We start from the raw sequence: 15272 nt of genomic DNA, 5'->3' as shown, positions 1-15272 counted from the left end.
AATCTTTTTAAAAGTAACAAGGCACCACATAACTTTTCCTTTACTTAAAAATACTTCTAATCACTTTAATTACTATTAACCTTCAACACTGTAAAAGTTAACATCTGCGCGGGGTTTAATTACTGTGTGAATTTTCAGAAAAATGTAACCCTTAATTATTTATGAAGCTTTCAACTGTCAAAAATATATTCAAAAATCACCCAGTAGTTGTTGAATTTATTCGTCACAAACAGAAATATTTTTTTAATCTATATTCTTTGTTATATACATAAAGTCGCGCCTCTCTCCTGAGGGGTTAGGCAGAGACTACATCATTACTCACGCAGCAGTTTCGGGTACTTCTTGACTTGACCTATCGCCAAGATTTGATTTTATCAAGTACGAATAATTACAATTATAAAAAAAATAGGAGACAAGAAGAGGAGGTTCTCAAGTTTACTATTTTTATTAAATGTATGCCTTATCACTTATTGATTGTGGAGTTCAATTTGAGGCATCAATGAGATGCATAGAGCCAAAGATGAAGGCATTTCTACTTTATTTTTATTACCACGCCTTTTTATTAAAAAATGATGTATTCACAGTAAATGTAAAATAAAAGAGGTTTTTAAAATACATATTGCGTACATGTGTTTTATTACAGATTGCGTTAATTGAATGTTATGACATAATTTTTATGATGAAATATGTTGAAACATTTTTCAATTTTAATTCAATTGATTGAACACTCAAAAAGTAAACATCATAAAAATAACATAAAAATAATGACGCCGACGATGACGTATTGTAAAACACTTTCGTTCTAATGAAAATTTTAATCTATACAGAAAAATTATACAGTCATCTATTGGATTATCATACCGTACATGATAAAATGAAACAGCCAATTCCAATTGCTTCTTCCTAGCAGAAAAAAAATGTCAACAAAGAAGTTAACTTAGCGAATCATAAAAGTGAATGTACTACAGTTGCAGAATTATTATTTTATATGCAACACTACGTAATAGTCGCGTCATTACCATTCTATTTCCAGACTTAATGATCGGTAGTTATAGTTATATTAATTTGTATGTCATAGTTATGTCATTGCAAATTTGTGCCTCGTTCGAATAATTAAATGTTTTAATCATATCCGAATAATATTATTAAATACGAAAGTTTATAAGAGTGTGGATGTGTACGTGTTTGTTACTTTTTCACGCAAAGCTATTAAACGAAATTTCATGAAACTTTCCAGTAATATAGCTTTATAGCTGACGAAGCCGCGGACAACGGATAGTAACTTAATATTAAATATATTGGCTGACAGTGAAAAAACACGAAAGGGATAAAACACCCAGATTGAGCTAGCCTCAAAGTTGAAGACTTAGGTAGGTATTTAATAGGATACTAACTCAACGACACTCTATTTCGTATTATTATTCTAACTTTCGCTCGCGGCACTGTCAGTTTGAAATGTACCCTATGTCCTTTCGTAATCCACACGTACATAATATATGTAGAATGTGTATTAACAGTGAAGCGGTAACAAACTTAGAGGTAACACTCATACCTCCATTTATAATATTAGTTAGGAGTGGGCCAATATGTTTTGGCGTAAAAAAAGTATGGCGGACCAAGCTCGAAGCATTAGAGGGTGCAAGAGCGACCACGCAAAGATGAGAGCTATTTATGGATGGACCAAAGACCCAGTTTTATGCCAGTTAGCTCCAACTGACGGCAAAAGTGGAATCTTCAAAGCAGAACGTGTCAGTTCAGCACCGTATTCCCACCGGCCATTTTTCTTTTCCCAAGATTCCCACGGCACAAATTGTATGTTATTTTGTTGAGTACTTAGCTGCTTGCGGACGTTAGTAAAGTCTGCAAAATACGGATTATTCTATGTAGGAAATACACAAATCAACATTTAATTTTCTTGACAGACATATACATAGGTATGATCATCAAAATCGGTAGACTGTTGGCCGAGTATTTACGTCGCAAACGAACAAAAAAACATAACTGAGTCGAATTAATTGATTACCTTTTTGGCGGGAACCCAAACGATTTGTCGTTTATAGCGTAATTATTAATCTGTTTTATCGACTGTAGATTAACAGTACTTAAAGTCTAGATTATTTTACAGTGTAAGTACTAGATATATAATTAGCTTTTGTTTACTCATTTGCAGACTAATTTTACTCCGTATATTATGATGCCGACTGTACCTTGTAGTGGGTGCGTTCAAGCCATTATCTCTGTTACAACTAGGAAGCTACCTGGCATTAGCTCGTCGAATAGCTTCTGAACTTTGAGGAAGTTAAGCCAAGAAAGAAGATGGTTTGACGATTAATTTTGATTGCAATTGGTAATGGAATATTATTTATTTTACAACAAACAAGAATCGTCAGACTGAATAATTGATCTTTCTCTACATACATATATAATTGCGTCTTTATCCCTTACGGAACAGATAATAACAGTCTCGAAAAGACTGAAAGATTGAATGTTTTTATTCCGAGAGATAAAATTAGAGTTGGCTTTACTTTTACACTATTGTTTTTACTGAAAATCGTGTAACCACTGTGTTAGCAATGAAATGTCACCTTATACGGCAAATAAATATTTTTGTTTCTTTCTTTCCAAAGATTTAGACTGCGACTTACCTAAAGTGTTGTGTGACTTGTCTATGATGCCATGACCGACAAATTTTATCAATTATAGCCACGTCTACTACGCATCTCAAATGGTGTAGATTATCAAGTTAATGCCTAGCAGTGAATCATGGTAGTACACCATAGTCATTATAAACTCATAGCGTGATGCGTTACTAATTTCGGGACCGAGAGCATTATTCTCTTTTTTTTTTAAACTCGGGTTAAAAATAGACGTTAGGTTTGTGGCGTGACGGAATGCTTATTAACTTCGTCTCGGGGGGTTTAATGTTTTTATTTTTACGTGGAAGCAAATAAGAGTGTGATCTTACGATTTGATAAACACGTTTATGGTTATTTAATTTTTTTGCATAATATCAACTTCCTTAGCAGTGTTCCTGCTTGATGATATATTCGTGGCCCGGAGTACCTACGCCTTCTATTATTCCTCTCTAGTTTGTCCAGTTTTCAGATATAGGCCTTACTCTACCGCTCGAGTCTAAAATTAAAAAAAGAATGTAGAATGCTCACACGCACGAATGTATTTCGGAACAGCGGCCTATTACAGAAATTACTTTTTTATTCCATTTTTGAATGACAAGATTCGAACGTGTCAGAAAATTGTTTAAACACCGGTTACGTGTGGCTGTGAAAATGATGGTTATTAAAAGTTATAAAAAATTATCAGTTCTTAGGCAAATACTGCTTAGCCCGAGAGGTAACCGCATAGCTAATGCTGTAGTTATCACCATCTGACTTGTACTTGGAATTACAAATTATTGGAATGTGGTGCGTGTTGGCGTTTCTACATACATACAATCATGTCTATATCCCTTGCGGGGTAGACAGAGCCAACGGTCTTGAAAAGACTGATAGGCCACGTTCAGCTATTTGGCTCAATGACGGTTGCTTTGTTTAGGATTATATATATATATATATATATATATATATATATATATATATATATATCTATTAGGATTATAGATTTGTGCCGTGTGGGACTACTGTAGGACCACTCCATCTCTTTCCTATGGATGTCGTAAAAGGCGACTAAGGGATAGGCTTACAAACTTGGGATTATTTTTTGGCGTGGCCTATCAGTCTTTTCAATACTGTTGGTTCTGTCTACCCCACAAGGGATATAGACGTGACCATATGTATGTATGATTATAGATTTCTATGGTGCTAACATTTTTTCTTTTGTTCCGTGAAAAGGAATCATCACAATTTGCATACACGTCGACAACAGTACGCGACTATCACTCATTGTTTTCGAAAAAATTTCAAGTTGAAACGTCGACCGGGTCTATCTTCATCGTGAGAGAAAAAAACAATGGTTACTTCACTTTTTACATTTTGTGTCTTTGTTTCGCAAATCTTGTGTGAAACAAGTTTACTATTTAATTGATTTGTCTGTGTTGATAGGTATATTGCTCATGCATTACCAAACTGAATGAGAGTTTGCTCGAAGATTTCATTATTTTAAATTGTTTGAGTGGACTGTATATTGATCTGGTCGCAGTATCTCCAAATAAAATTACTTTTTTAGAAATTGTGGTATTATTTGGATGTTAAGAGAGAAGAGGACTCCCGGATTCGCTCGTTTTCTATAATGGTCGTTCAATTTCGGCTTCATAGATATATATATATATATTTTATCTTGCTCGAGCTTGTACATTATAATTTTCCTATAAGAAAGACATTACATTACATAGTACTCCTTTAGTGAACAATAAAGCATTAACTTACTTACTTACTTTCATGTACATAGATAGACGCATAGTAAATAAAAAGCATCCCACAGAAGACCAGGTAGGTTGCAAAACCATCACCTATAAGTACCTAGGTATATTAAAGTTTATTAAGCCTTTTCCTTGATCGACTTACAAATATTTTGTAACACCTTAGCTTAAAATATAGGAAGTTCTTAACGATTAAAGATTAATAGTTCGTCTATCTATGAGAATGTGTTAATGTTTTTGTACCTATGCAAATTAAGTTTTTGTAAACAATGAAGTTACTCCGAATAGTGTTATGTAAAGTTAAGTAATGGTCGCGTGCGGCCCCTTTTGTGCTTTGTATGAACTACTTAGTTTCCGGTTTCCGGTAGTAAAATGTGCACTTAATTAATATAATGGACTTAATGCATCGGGTTAAGTAGTATTGCGCTAAATTTCACACCAAGTTATGACTCATTGCTACTAAGTTTTAACCTTCTATAATAAAGTAAGGTAATACATGTTTTCTGTGTGTCTGTTCATGGACTTTATTAAGACATATATCTTCTCTCTCTCTCTCTCTCTCTCTCTGTCTCTCTTTTAGGTTCCGATGTAGTTCAGCTGTTTGACTTAATTATAGAATTGAGATTCAAATAGGTTGCTAGAGCATCGCCTTAATCAAGAATCTAAAGATAAGCCTATCCCTTAATCGTCTTTTGCGCCACCCATAGGAAAGAGGTGGAGTGGCCCTATTTTTTTTTCTTTTGGTACCAGGAACCACACGGCACAGGCAAGTCTCATATATGAGATAAAGACTTAATAACAATATGTTTATAAAAAATATAAGATGCATCTCACTTTTTGGCATGCCTAATACGGCAAAACGTTTTGCGATATCAAGTAAATATGTAATTAGTTTATACTTGGCAGTTTCCACTTTTTCGAATACAGAGGCCATGAGTTTAATCTCAATGAGACTCACTTTTACTTTTTGATTAAGCAATAACTAAAATATTTTGAAACAGGTGTGTACTTTAACTAAGGTAGGTAGGTACCTATTATTTAGAAGTACATAAGAGTAAAAATATTTTGCCAAAGGTTGCGGAGGTCAGACGGGAGTCGCTTCGTGTAAAAACCTGACTCACCCAATCCAGGGTCAAAAGCATACCCTGGGCTCATCTTCAGAATGGTGAAGATGCAACCGGGACTAGAGCCAGGAGGAAGAAAAAGAATAGAAACTATTTTAGTTTTTTAATAAGTAGTACATATAACGTATATATATACTTCAATTTTAAAATCAAATAATTTTATAAGTAAGAATTATAAGTATCTATTAGTATATTTTTAGCTGTAAATAAATTTCAAAATTCATTTCTCATCATGTCCTGGCCAGGATTTGAACCCGGGACCTCCGGTTGACGCACTACCGCTGAGCCATAGAGGCCACTGTGAAGCCCGTATCAAATTTATTTCAGTTGTTTTTTGCATTTAGTGACAAGATAGGAGCTAAAATGTTAAAAAATAAATATGGGGAATTATTTTAGGTCTTACCATCTAGGTATAGGTCATAAATCCCAATAATATTATTCCTATTTTACACTTATTTACATTTATGCTTACTTTAAGGTGAAATAAAAACTGTTTTATTACATACGAGTGCTCTTTTGAGAAGACGCCTAATAAAGAGCTCACATATACAAATCCGTAAACACTTCAACAACTTAATAGCCCGGGTCGTGTCGGGTCAACAAGCTAGTGTTGGACAGTAAATACAGACGAATGTACCTACTTTTATTCTTGTTGGAATGCAGTATGACAAGTCCCACGAATTTTTATGGTTGCCGCAAGTGAAAAGTGGTAGGCGTTTTTATTTTTGAACTAATTGTTTGCATGGGGCGTTGCTTTCGTTGTCTTCGGAAAAAAGACTTATCTGAATAGAAGATCATTCTTGAATTTCTATCGATCTGTCAGTTTCTAGATCACGAATCGCTCAAAAATATTGTACCTAGGTGATAATTTGATGTAGTTTTACAATCATTATACTTCATTTGAGGTCTACCATAAACTGGTGTAGGTATGTATTATTTTAGCTTTACTTAATCTCGAGATAATTAAATAAATAAACTCACTTTTAAAGTAAGTTGGTGAGCAGAAGCTATTAATAATACAAGTAAATAATAAATAAATAAAATAAACGTTTATATCCCCTGCGAGGCAGACAGAGCCAGAAGTCTTCATAGACCGAAAGGCCACGTTCAGCTGTTAGGCATGTTTTCTAGTATACTAATTTAATATAATGTAATAATAGTCTATACCTACTTACTAATGTATTTCAAACGCTACGCCTTCAGCAATAAAACATTTTTATCTGAATGTTCAAAGCAAACAAGAAGCCCAATGCTTTCCACATTAAACACTTTCTCCGTGTTATGTATGATGATATTACGACTGAATGATGACATGGAGATGACGTATTGTTGATGGAGGTAACAGCTTCGGCCAATATTGTCGGTTCTTGTTTGTTTAAGAAATTTAAGACCGAGAGCGTATTCGGTTTAAGGAGAATTTATGTACAAGTTGTACATTAGCCTAGAAAAGATTGTACGGCGTCGATTTTCATGTTTATTTTATGGTCGTTGTAGTGATTCAGACAATCTCACTGTACCTTCTATCATGAACTGCTGTTCAAATTCTATCATGGTGGCGTGTGTGCTAGAGACGACATAATACTTCCTTCTCGTTCACTCTTATACATATGCACATACACTACATTCATAGGATTTATCTTCCTAGATTTATATGTATCTCGCCTGCGAAAAATACAGTGTAAAAAATCGGTCGGTAAATCAAATCAAACTCTCTCTATTTGAATCTCAATTCTATCATTAAGCCAAACAGCTGAAAATGGCCTATCAGTCTTTTCAAGACTGTTGGCTCTGTCTACTCCGCAAGGAATATAGAAATGATTATATTTATTTATTTATTTATTCTTTATTGTAACAATTACAATTTGTAAAGTACAATAGGCGAATATATGTATGAATGTACCTAAATCAAATCTTTGGATTTTTCTCTGAGTAAAAAAAATATACAATTCCCCACATGAGCAACGTGGGTTTCAAATTAGGTGCTTAACATCAATTTTTAACTTAGTATCACGTCATGAAAGTAACACAGAATAGAAAATTGGAAAATTAGATAACCTATTTTTGCAATGTTCGAAAGTGTTGAAAATTTATAAAGTTAAAGTTGTAATGAATAAAATAAAATCGGAACAATTAACGAAATAGCTGTGAAATTTTATAAATTTTAATCTCAATGTCAAGGTTATACGTTTCATTGAGCACGAGATGTTTAATAGCCATGAATAATTGGGCTCGGACATGGTCGACCGAAGAGAAATCAATTCAATAACAGTTTTACAGAAATGCAAGAACATTATTAAAAACAAAACATTACAAAAATAACCTTCAAATATATGTATACAAGCCAAGATAAATAAAATTGTCTCTGTATATATTTTAGAAGAATATGTTTTATCTGCGGTGTATGTGAGAGAATTTTTTTTTAAATGTAAAATACTTACTATATCTAAATTTTTTTCTACATATAACCTACAATTTATATACTAAACTATTCGACAGATTGCGCTAATAGTTTTAATCTCTATGATTCTTTGAGAATCGACTTAATTATAAATAATTAATATGCTATGATTGCACATTTACCAAAAACTAATTCTTCTGGTTTTCGTACAAACGAAACGAAACCAATTCAATAATATTTAAACAGGGCAACAATTAACTCGATAAAATATAAGTTATCGATTTAGCAATCCAAAATATTAATAGAATATTTTCTATTGTTTCAGGTCACAGCCCTAGCTGTGCTCAGCCTTACACATGCGAAGAATTCCACAGCGAAAACGAAGCCGAAACGACAACTGGAAAACATAAGGACTCCACAGAACCTTCAGTACTCATTAGTACTACCTCATTCCAGAGTGACCCACTTCAGGTCACTCACAAGCAGCCGGAGAATAGCTCATGTCCCAAACAATGGCGGAAAATTGCCACCTTACGCAGTACAAATGGAGCCCGTCGTCCAGTACTCACAGAAAGATCCACTCTATGACCCCAATCTTGATAACTTAGACGACGCTGGAGTAAACAAGAACGAAATTTATGCACAACCCAAAATACTCAATGTTCATGATAATTCTGGCGAAGGAACATATGGGCCTCCTTACGGATCACTTCCAACTGCTCCTTTGTACAGCCAAGAACCAAGTCACCCTCATTACTATGAAGCTCCTGAACCCATTATTGAAATTATTATCAAAGAATCTAATGAAACCCTTCCTGCACCACCTCCGACACCTGCACCAAAAAAGAAGAAAGAACCCGTTCATGTTTTCTATGTAAAATACAGTAAAGACCCTCACTCAAAAGACAAAGTTATTTATGAAAAACCTATTCCTGCTATTACTCCACCTACTAACCATGAAGATGACCATCACCATGATGATTACGTCACAGTTACACCTGAGCCTATATACGCACCAACCCAAACAACCACTTTGAGAGCTATCATCAAACCTGAGTCTGAAGTTTACCATAGTGACAGTAGCGTTAAAATAACTTTTGGAAACGAAGGTCGTCATTACAGTGATAGACATGATAGTAACGCCGAGGGTCACGAAGAAACAGCTCCAAGACCTGCTATAGCTTTTCCAAATCCGTCATCTAGCCACCCCCCGCTACAACGATCCGCTTCACCTAAGCCGCAACACCACGAGTCACCGACTAGACCAGTAGCAAATCATCCTAAGCAGCAATCCTATAAACCAGTGTCCCAGCATGCCCAAAGCCGCATCCAATTTCAACCTCAACAGTATATACCAAATGAACAACAACTTCCACGACAAGGACCGTCAATTGCACCTTTCAAACTTCAACAACAAGTTAATCGACAAAATCCATTCGGACCATCATCTTCTTTAAGCCCTCACCCTAACCCTCATCCACCATTCTCTAATGCCTCTCCTGGACCTATCGCTCATTTTGGTAACAATGCGCCAACGATTGCAGGACCAGCCTTTTCCACATCATTCCCGAGACCAAATAATCCGCCTCCCACTTTCCTACAGCGCCCTAACTCTCCATCCTTTGCTCCACGCCCACATTTAAATGGACCATCAAGGCCCAGTTTTCATACAGGACCTCAAAGACCGTTCTATCAACCTCAATCCAAACCATTCTTTGACGAACCTAAGTACTTGCAAGAAAATTATCATACAATTACGACTGATCAAGTAGACCCTCCCAAAGAACAAGTCGTGCCCAATAGGCAACCACAAAACTTTAATTTCCATTCACGCCCGAGTCCTAGTCCACCTCCATCCCATTTCCAAGAACAGCATTCACGTCCTCAGTTTATTCCTCTAAACCAACAATTACCTCAACAAAGACCGCCACAACATTTTGTTGATTCTCAGCAATCTTTCCCCGTTAATCCCAGCAGGCCTCCATTTTTCAATCTGAAACCATCACCACCAAAAGTTGAAGATAGTCGCCCTCAATTCCAACAACAACAACAACAGCACCAAGCTCATCCACAATTCGGGTTTCATCAAGGCCCTCAAATATTACCTCACCCAACTCCTCAACTTCCTCTTCAGCATCAGCCCTCATTCTCAAGTTCTCCGTCACCATCCCCGATTCCACAACACCAATTCCTTCCACAACCATCGTCTCCACCTTTATTTAATTACCATGCTCAACCTTCTCCTACTCCAGCACACCATCAATTCCACCAACAAGTGTCACCATCAGAAAGACCCCAGGCCCATCAAACTATTAGTCCATCTGAAAGACCATCCTTTGGCAATCAACAAAGTAATTTCCAAGATCAAGCTAATCTCCAACATCAACAGAATGTAGGGCAGTTTGTTCCACAAGGTGGTGAATTCGTACCTTCTATTTCCAAGTATGAACAGCATATAACAGTAAATGGTAATGAGCCACCAAACTATAGTGGTTTAAGCGGACCAACACAGCCAACGCCAACTGCGAGTCAACCTGTACAGCAATATCATCAGCTACAACAAAAAGAACAACAACAATTTTATGATTCTGAACAAGAGCAAGTAAGACAACAACTGGCAGAAAATGTAAAGAAACAACAGGAAGAAATACATCGACTACAAACGCAATTACTAATAGCACAACAACAGCAGCAACATCAGAACCAACAACAGCAACAGCAACTACAGCAGCAACGTCAACAACAACAGCAACAAAGTCAGTATGAACAAAATTATCGTGAGGCACAAAACCAACAATATGCCCAACAAACCATCCAAATAACGTCACCTAAATCGCAATACGTGCAAGAAAGGTCAAGGCCACAGTCTAACTATGTTACAAGTACACCGTCACCTGCTTACTATCAATCAACCTCTAGAACTGTGGAAATCAAACCGACTACGCAGAAATACTCTTCCTCTACTATTAACTCTATAAGTTCAACACCAGAACCACAAAAAGAAGAGAAAAAGAAAAAGAAGCCTCAAATTGAACTACCTGATGAAGTTCCTGACGATTTGCGTCAACAGCTGCTTTCTTCGGGAATCTTGGATAATGCGGATATTAGTGTTTTGGATTACGACAAAGTAGGAGAAACTCCCTTGGAATCACTGCCTCCTGATCAGTTAGCCAACTTCTTCAGTGCAGGCGGTGGTCAACAAATAGCTTCTACTGAACTTAAGCCTGTTGTTGTTACACCCAATGGTGATCAAATTACGTCTCGAATTGACGAAGATATCGATGATGACCAAGACATCGCTGCTTCAGAGAATGTTCCTACATATGTCGCTCCACCCCAGTCACAGAAACAAGCTGTGGAAATGAAGGTTGTTCATTTTGATCCAAAAACAGCTGAGGGACAGAATATCGCTAAGGTTTACGTAAAAGAGGATGCTACACAGGTCGAACCTGTCGCTCTAAATGATAAAAAGTATAACAGATATTTACCATTGAAAGTAAGCGGCAATCAATTTCCTTTACCAGATATTCTCAAAGGAAGAAAGATTACATCTGTAGTTGTTTTGGCTCCGGTAGAAACTGCAGATTTAAGTAAAGATCATACAAGGTCAGAGAGGGCTACTAGTAACTCATTAAAAGGAATTAGATTTGTAGCGGGGGATAGCTTGCAAGACTTATTGAAACGACCAACTACAGAAAATTTCCAGAAGTGGCTGGATGTTGAGAAAAAAACAGCAACAGATCTTCAGTCTGTCATTCTTCTAGTGACTGGGTAAGATTAATTTATAACTGATAAAGTTATGAAATGCTTACAACTAACTAAACATTTACATAGTATTCACTCTTAAATCTTATCTTACTATCCTAATTATGAAATGTTAACTCCAGTCACCACATATAACACGTCTTTACTTCGTACAGGGAAGATATTGTGAACAGTATCGAAAGGACGCGGCACGAAGGCCACATTCGAGATAGAATTGAGATACAGTTGGTAAAAGGTTGCAAGCCCATTGTCAAAAAGAAATTTTTTTATTAGCCTTTCCGTTTATTAAATTTTACAATGTACTCAGTACATAAGAGAAGCAGCACACTGGTTTTCTTTCACTTACTACAACCAATAGGTATTAAAAATGGGTATCTTTCTATTGCAGGAATGAAGAAGACACTGGCGACAGGGAAATTTATATGTACGACATCTCATCAGGCAACATCAATAAGCTGAATGGTGAACTTTCCACCGCGTTCGTAGAAGCAGCAGAAAACAATTCACTAAGCAAAGATATTGAGAAACTAGCAATAGAAGGGAATGGTGTCCCTGAAAGGTTTGACAAGGACGATGTAACCGCTGACGGTTCGGAAAATGTGCCATTTTTAGTAGATTTATCGGGGTTGAGTTTAGATCAAGATAGCAATCAAGTATCAATATCATCTGGTTATAGTAAAACAAAACATGGCAGATCATTACGAAGACAATGATGGCGATGACTCGCGTTCGAAAGTCGAACATTGTAAATAGTCTAGATATAGTATTACTAAATTAAAACAGCGGCATGAAGTTGCATATAGTCGGAGTTTAAAGTGATAATCAGGTTGTACAAAATAAAGTACCTTTTTATACATTTACATTGGAATTTTATTCTTCTTAATTACCAAAATTTATGAACCTGAACCTGATATTTTCATACTAAATCTTACTTAATAAAAACGATAATAGTACAATGAAAAACTTCATTGGTTTATTGTTCATTTTTAAATAAGTAGTAAAATTATTCGATCCTAATTTCCATTTAGGTGCCTACTTTATATTATACTGACTAAGTTGAAAATACTAACTAACTACTAATAATTATTATAGTCGCGTCTTCCGGAAGGTTGAACGTTTCTACCAAGCCTAAGTAAGAGAAGCAGACTAAAGAAATCCTGATAAGACCTCGCGAAAGAATAATTATATTGATAATTAATTTAATATTTATTTTCATGAATAAGAAGAAAGGGAGAGTGTATTTAAATTACCAAACGGTCAAGAAGTCAATAAACATCTGAAATTTTAAGTTTACCAATAGATATAACATATTTGAATACCTGTACCCTGCAGTCGTGGGGCAAGGAAAGAAAAATAAATTTTATTAAAAGGTTTTGTATTTTTTAATTTGAAAATAAAAACCATCTGAATCGATTTCTTATTAAGAATCGATAACCTACACAATTTTTTCACTACTGGTAACACAGCTTTGCTTTCATCTGTCAATGTCAAACTTATGGATTATTTATTGTAGGACGGGTTCTTGCCGGAGTGTGGAAATTCGACGTTTTTATTTTTCATGTCTTTTGATAATTGTTTTTGAGTTAAAAATATGATGGAGGGTTCATTAAGTAAGTGGACTAATGTGATGAAAGGATGGCAGTACCGCTGGTTCGTGCTAGACGAGAGTGCTGGCCTGCTGTCTTACTATACGGTAAGTGACACTTTTACGTTTTTCTATCTTTTATTATAAATCTAGGAAATATCCTAGATTTCGACGGTTATTTATTAATTTACAATCGAAACCAACTTAATATAATAATGGGCTTATCTTTATATCTATATGGATACCAAAATAAGGTTACTTTTTATTTGCTAATAATTAAGCATACGTAAACTATGTTTGCGTTGAAATTACGCATGTTTACACACAAAGTACAAAACATTTCCCTTTTCGAAATAAATAAAGCTTTAATACGCCTATTTTTCATCACCGGGATTAAGTTAAAGTTTGTTTATTTACTGTTAAAAGTTCAAGTTCATCTTTTTAAATTTCTCAAATTGGTTTTTGGTACGTAGTCAGTTTATTTAGTCAGTAGTTTTGCCACGGTAATCTATTTAATTCCGTAATTGTAGCCTGAAGGAGATTGTCTATATATCTATATACTAGCTTTCCGCCCGCGGCTTCGCCCACGTGTAATTCGGTTATATATAGCGTTTTTTAATGATCTCGACAGGGCTTTTTCTTCCACAGGCTGAAATCTTGTTACAACTGGAATTAAATATAGCCTGTGTTACTCAGGGATGATGTAGCTTTCTAATGGTGAATGTTTGAAATCGATTCAGTAGTTTCGGAGTTTATCGATTACATGTGTAAACAAACAAACATATAAAAAAATAGATTGTTCCTCTTTATAATATTAGTATACATACAAATCTATATAGAAAAAGTAAAGCGAGACAAAATCATCGTCTTAAAAGAAAAAAAAAACAGGATTTATAGGACGAAAAGGCCTTACAGGATTTCCTTCTGTTTAAGTATTTGCGTCTGATAGTCATCATCCCATGTGAATGAGCTGATGATGGAAGGTACAACTCCTCAACGGTTAGGAGTTGAAAGAAAATTCTTACGAAGTTATACATACATGTGAGGCTATTAGGTTGACCTGATAATAAAAAGTAAATCTCATTAACGTTAAGAATTTAGGTGAAAATGGATGCGGACAAATTTCGTCTCTTCACTTGTTTCCTTTTAGCTGTTTGTGTGGGTAGTGTTAACACAAAATAGGGATTTAAAGGCGTGATGTTATTAATGTTATGCATGTATGTACATAATTATGTATGTTATTATGTATGTTAAAGAGACGACTGAAAGTTGTCATACAAAGTCTTTTTTTTAAGGATGGGAAATCATCAAATGACCTCTCCCGCTCTGGGTGGAACGGAAGGGAGTGTCAGACTTTTACTGACTAAAACCCACCTCGTTCCTTCAGTTGCCCTTTGCGTTCCGGGGCCACGGTATCTCGTTAGAACTTTCCCGCAGCCCCGGCTCAGTTTATCCCGTTTCCCCCCCTTGGGGGTTGACATTTCAAAAATCCCTTCTTAGTGCTCACTTATGTTACTAAAGGAACCTCTGTTCAAAATCTCAGACTCCTATACCGAGCGGTTTCGGCTGTGCGTTAATAAATCAGTCACCCAATCGCACCCCCTAAATCACGATTGGAGGGTAGTTTGAAAAAACTTATAATGTCAAACATATTTACTTGCCTATGTACGTGTTCATGCCAAGTTTCAAGTTTATAAACCCAAGGAATAAGATTTTTCATAGAAACGTTTTTACCCCTTTTCCCCCCCTTGGGGGTTGAATTTCCAAAAATCCTTTCTTAGTGCTCCCCTACATATCCCAAGGAACCTACATTCCAAATTTCAGCTGTCTACGACCAGTAGTTTCGACTGTGCGTTGTCTGTCAGTCAGTCACTCAGTAACGGAAGAGTTTTATATATATAGATTGTACATAAAAGTGAAAACACTACTTACTCATGGATTGATCACAAAGTCTCAAAAACTACTAAAAAAAGCTGGTTAGGATGAAATTTAGCAGAAACTTTTATTGTGACTTAGATACAACTG

General features: G+C 35.7%; 2 protein-coding genes across 2 annotated transcripts in view; both read left to right on the top strand.

Moving 5' to 3' along the window:
* The window catches only part of LOC106139737 (bromodomain-containing protein 4), a 35347-nt gene extending 22906 nt beyond the window's left edge, over positions 1-12441 (top strand). The window contains exons 2-3 of the mRNA XM_013341234.2: positions 8223-11668; positions 12051-12441. Of these exons, the coding sequence (XP_013196688.2) occupies positions 8223-11668; positions 12051-12375 (3771 nt within the window). The 3' untranslated portion in view covers positions 12376-12441. The remainder of the gene's footprint in view (positions 1-8222; positions 11669-12050) is intronic.
* A 719-nt stretch (positions 12442-13160) lies between these two features.
* The window catches only part of LOC106139352 (oxysterol-binding protein-related protein 9), a 68311-nt gene continuing 66199 nt past the window's right edge, over positions 13161-15272 (top strand). The window contains exon 1 of the mRNA XM_060949666.1: positions 13161-13355. Within this exon, the coding sequence (XP_060805649.1) occupies positions 13254-13355 (102 nt within the window). The 5' untranslated portion in view covers positions 13161-13253. The remainder of the gene's footprint in view (positions 13356-15272) is intronic.

This window comes from Amyelois transitella, chromosome 19, assembly GCF_032362555.1.
Source record: "Amyelois transitella isolate CPQ chromosome 19, ilAmyTran1.1, whole genome shotgun sequence".
Lineage (NCBI taxonomy): Eukaryota > Metazoa > Arthropoda > Insecta > Lepidoptera > Pyralidae > Amyelois > Amyelois transitella.
Note: the sequence above shows the minus strand (reverse complement) of the source record. Positions and strands in the feature narration are given on the sequence as shown.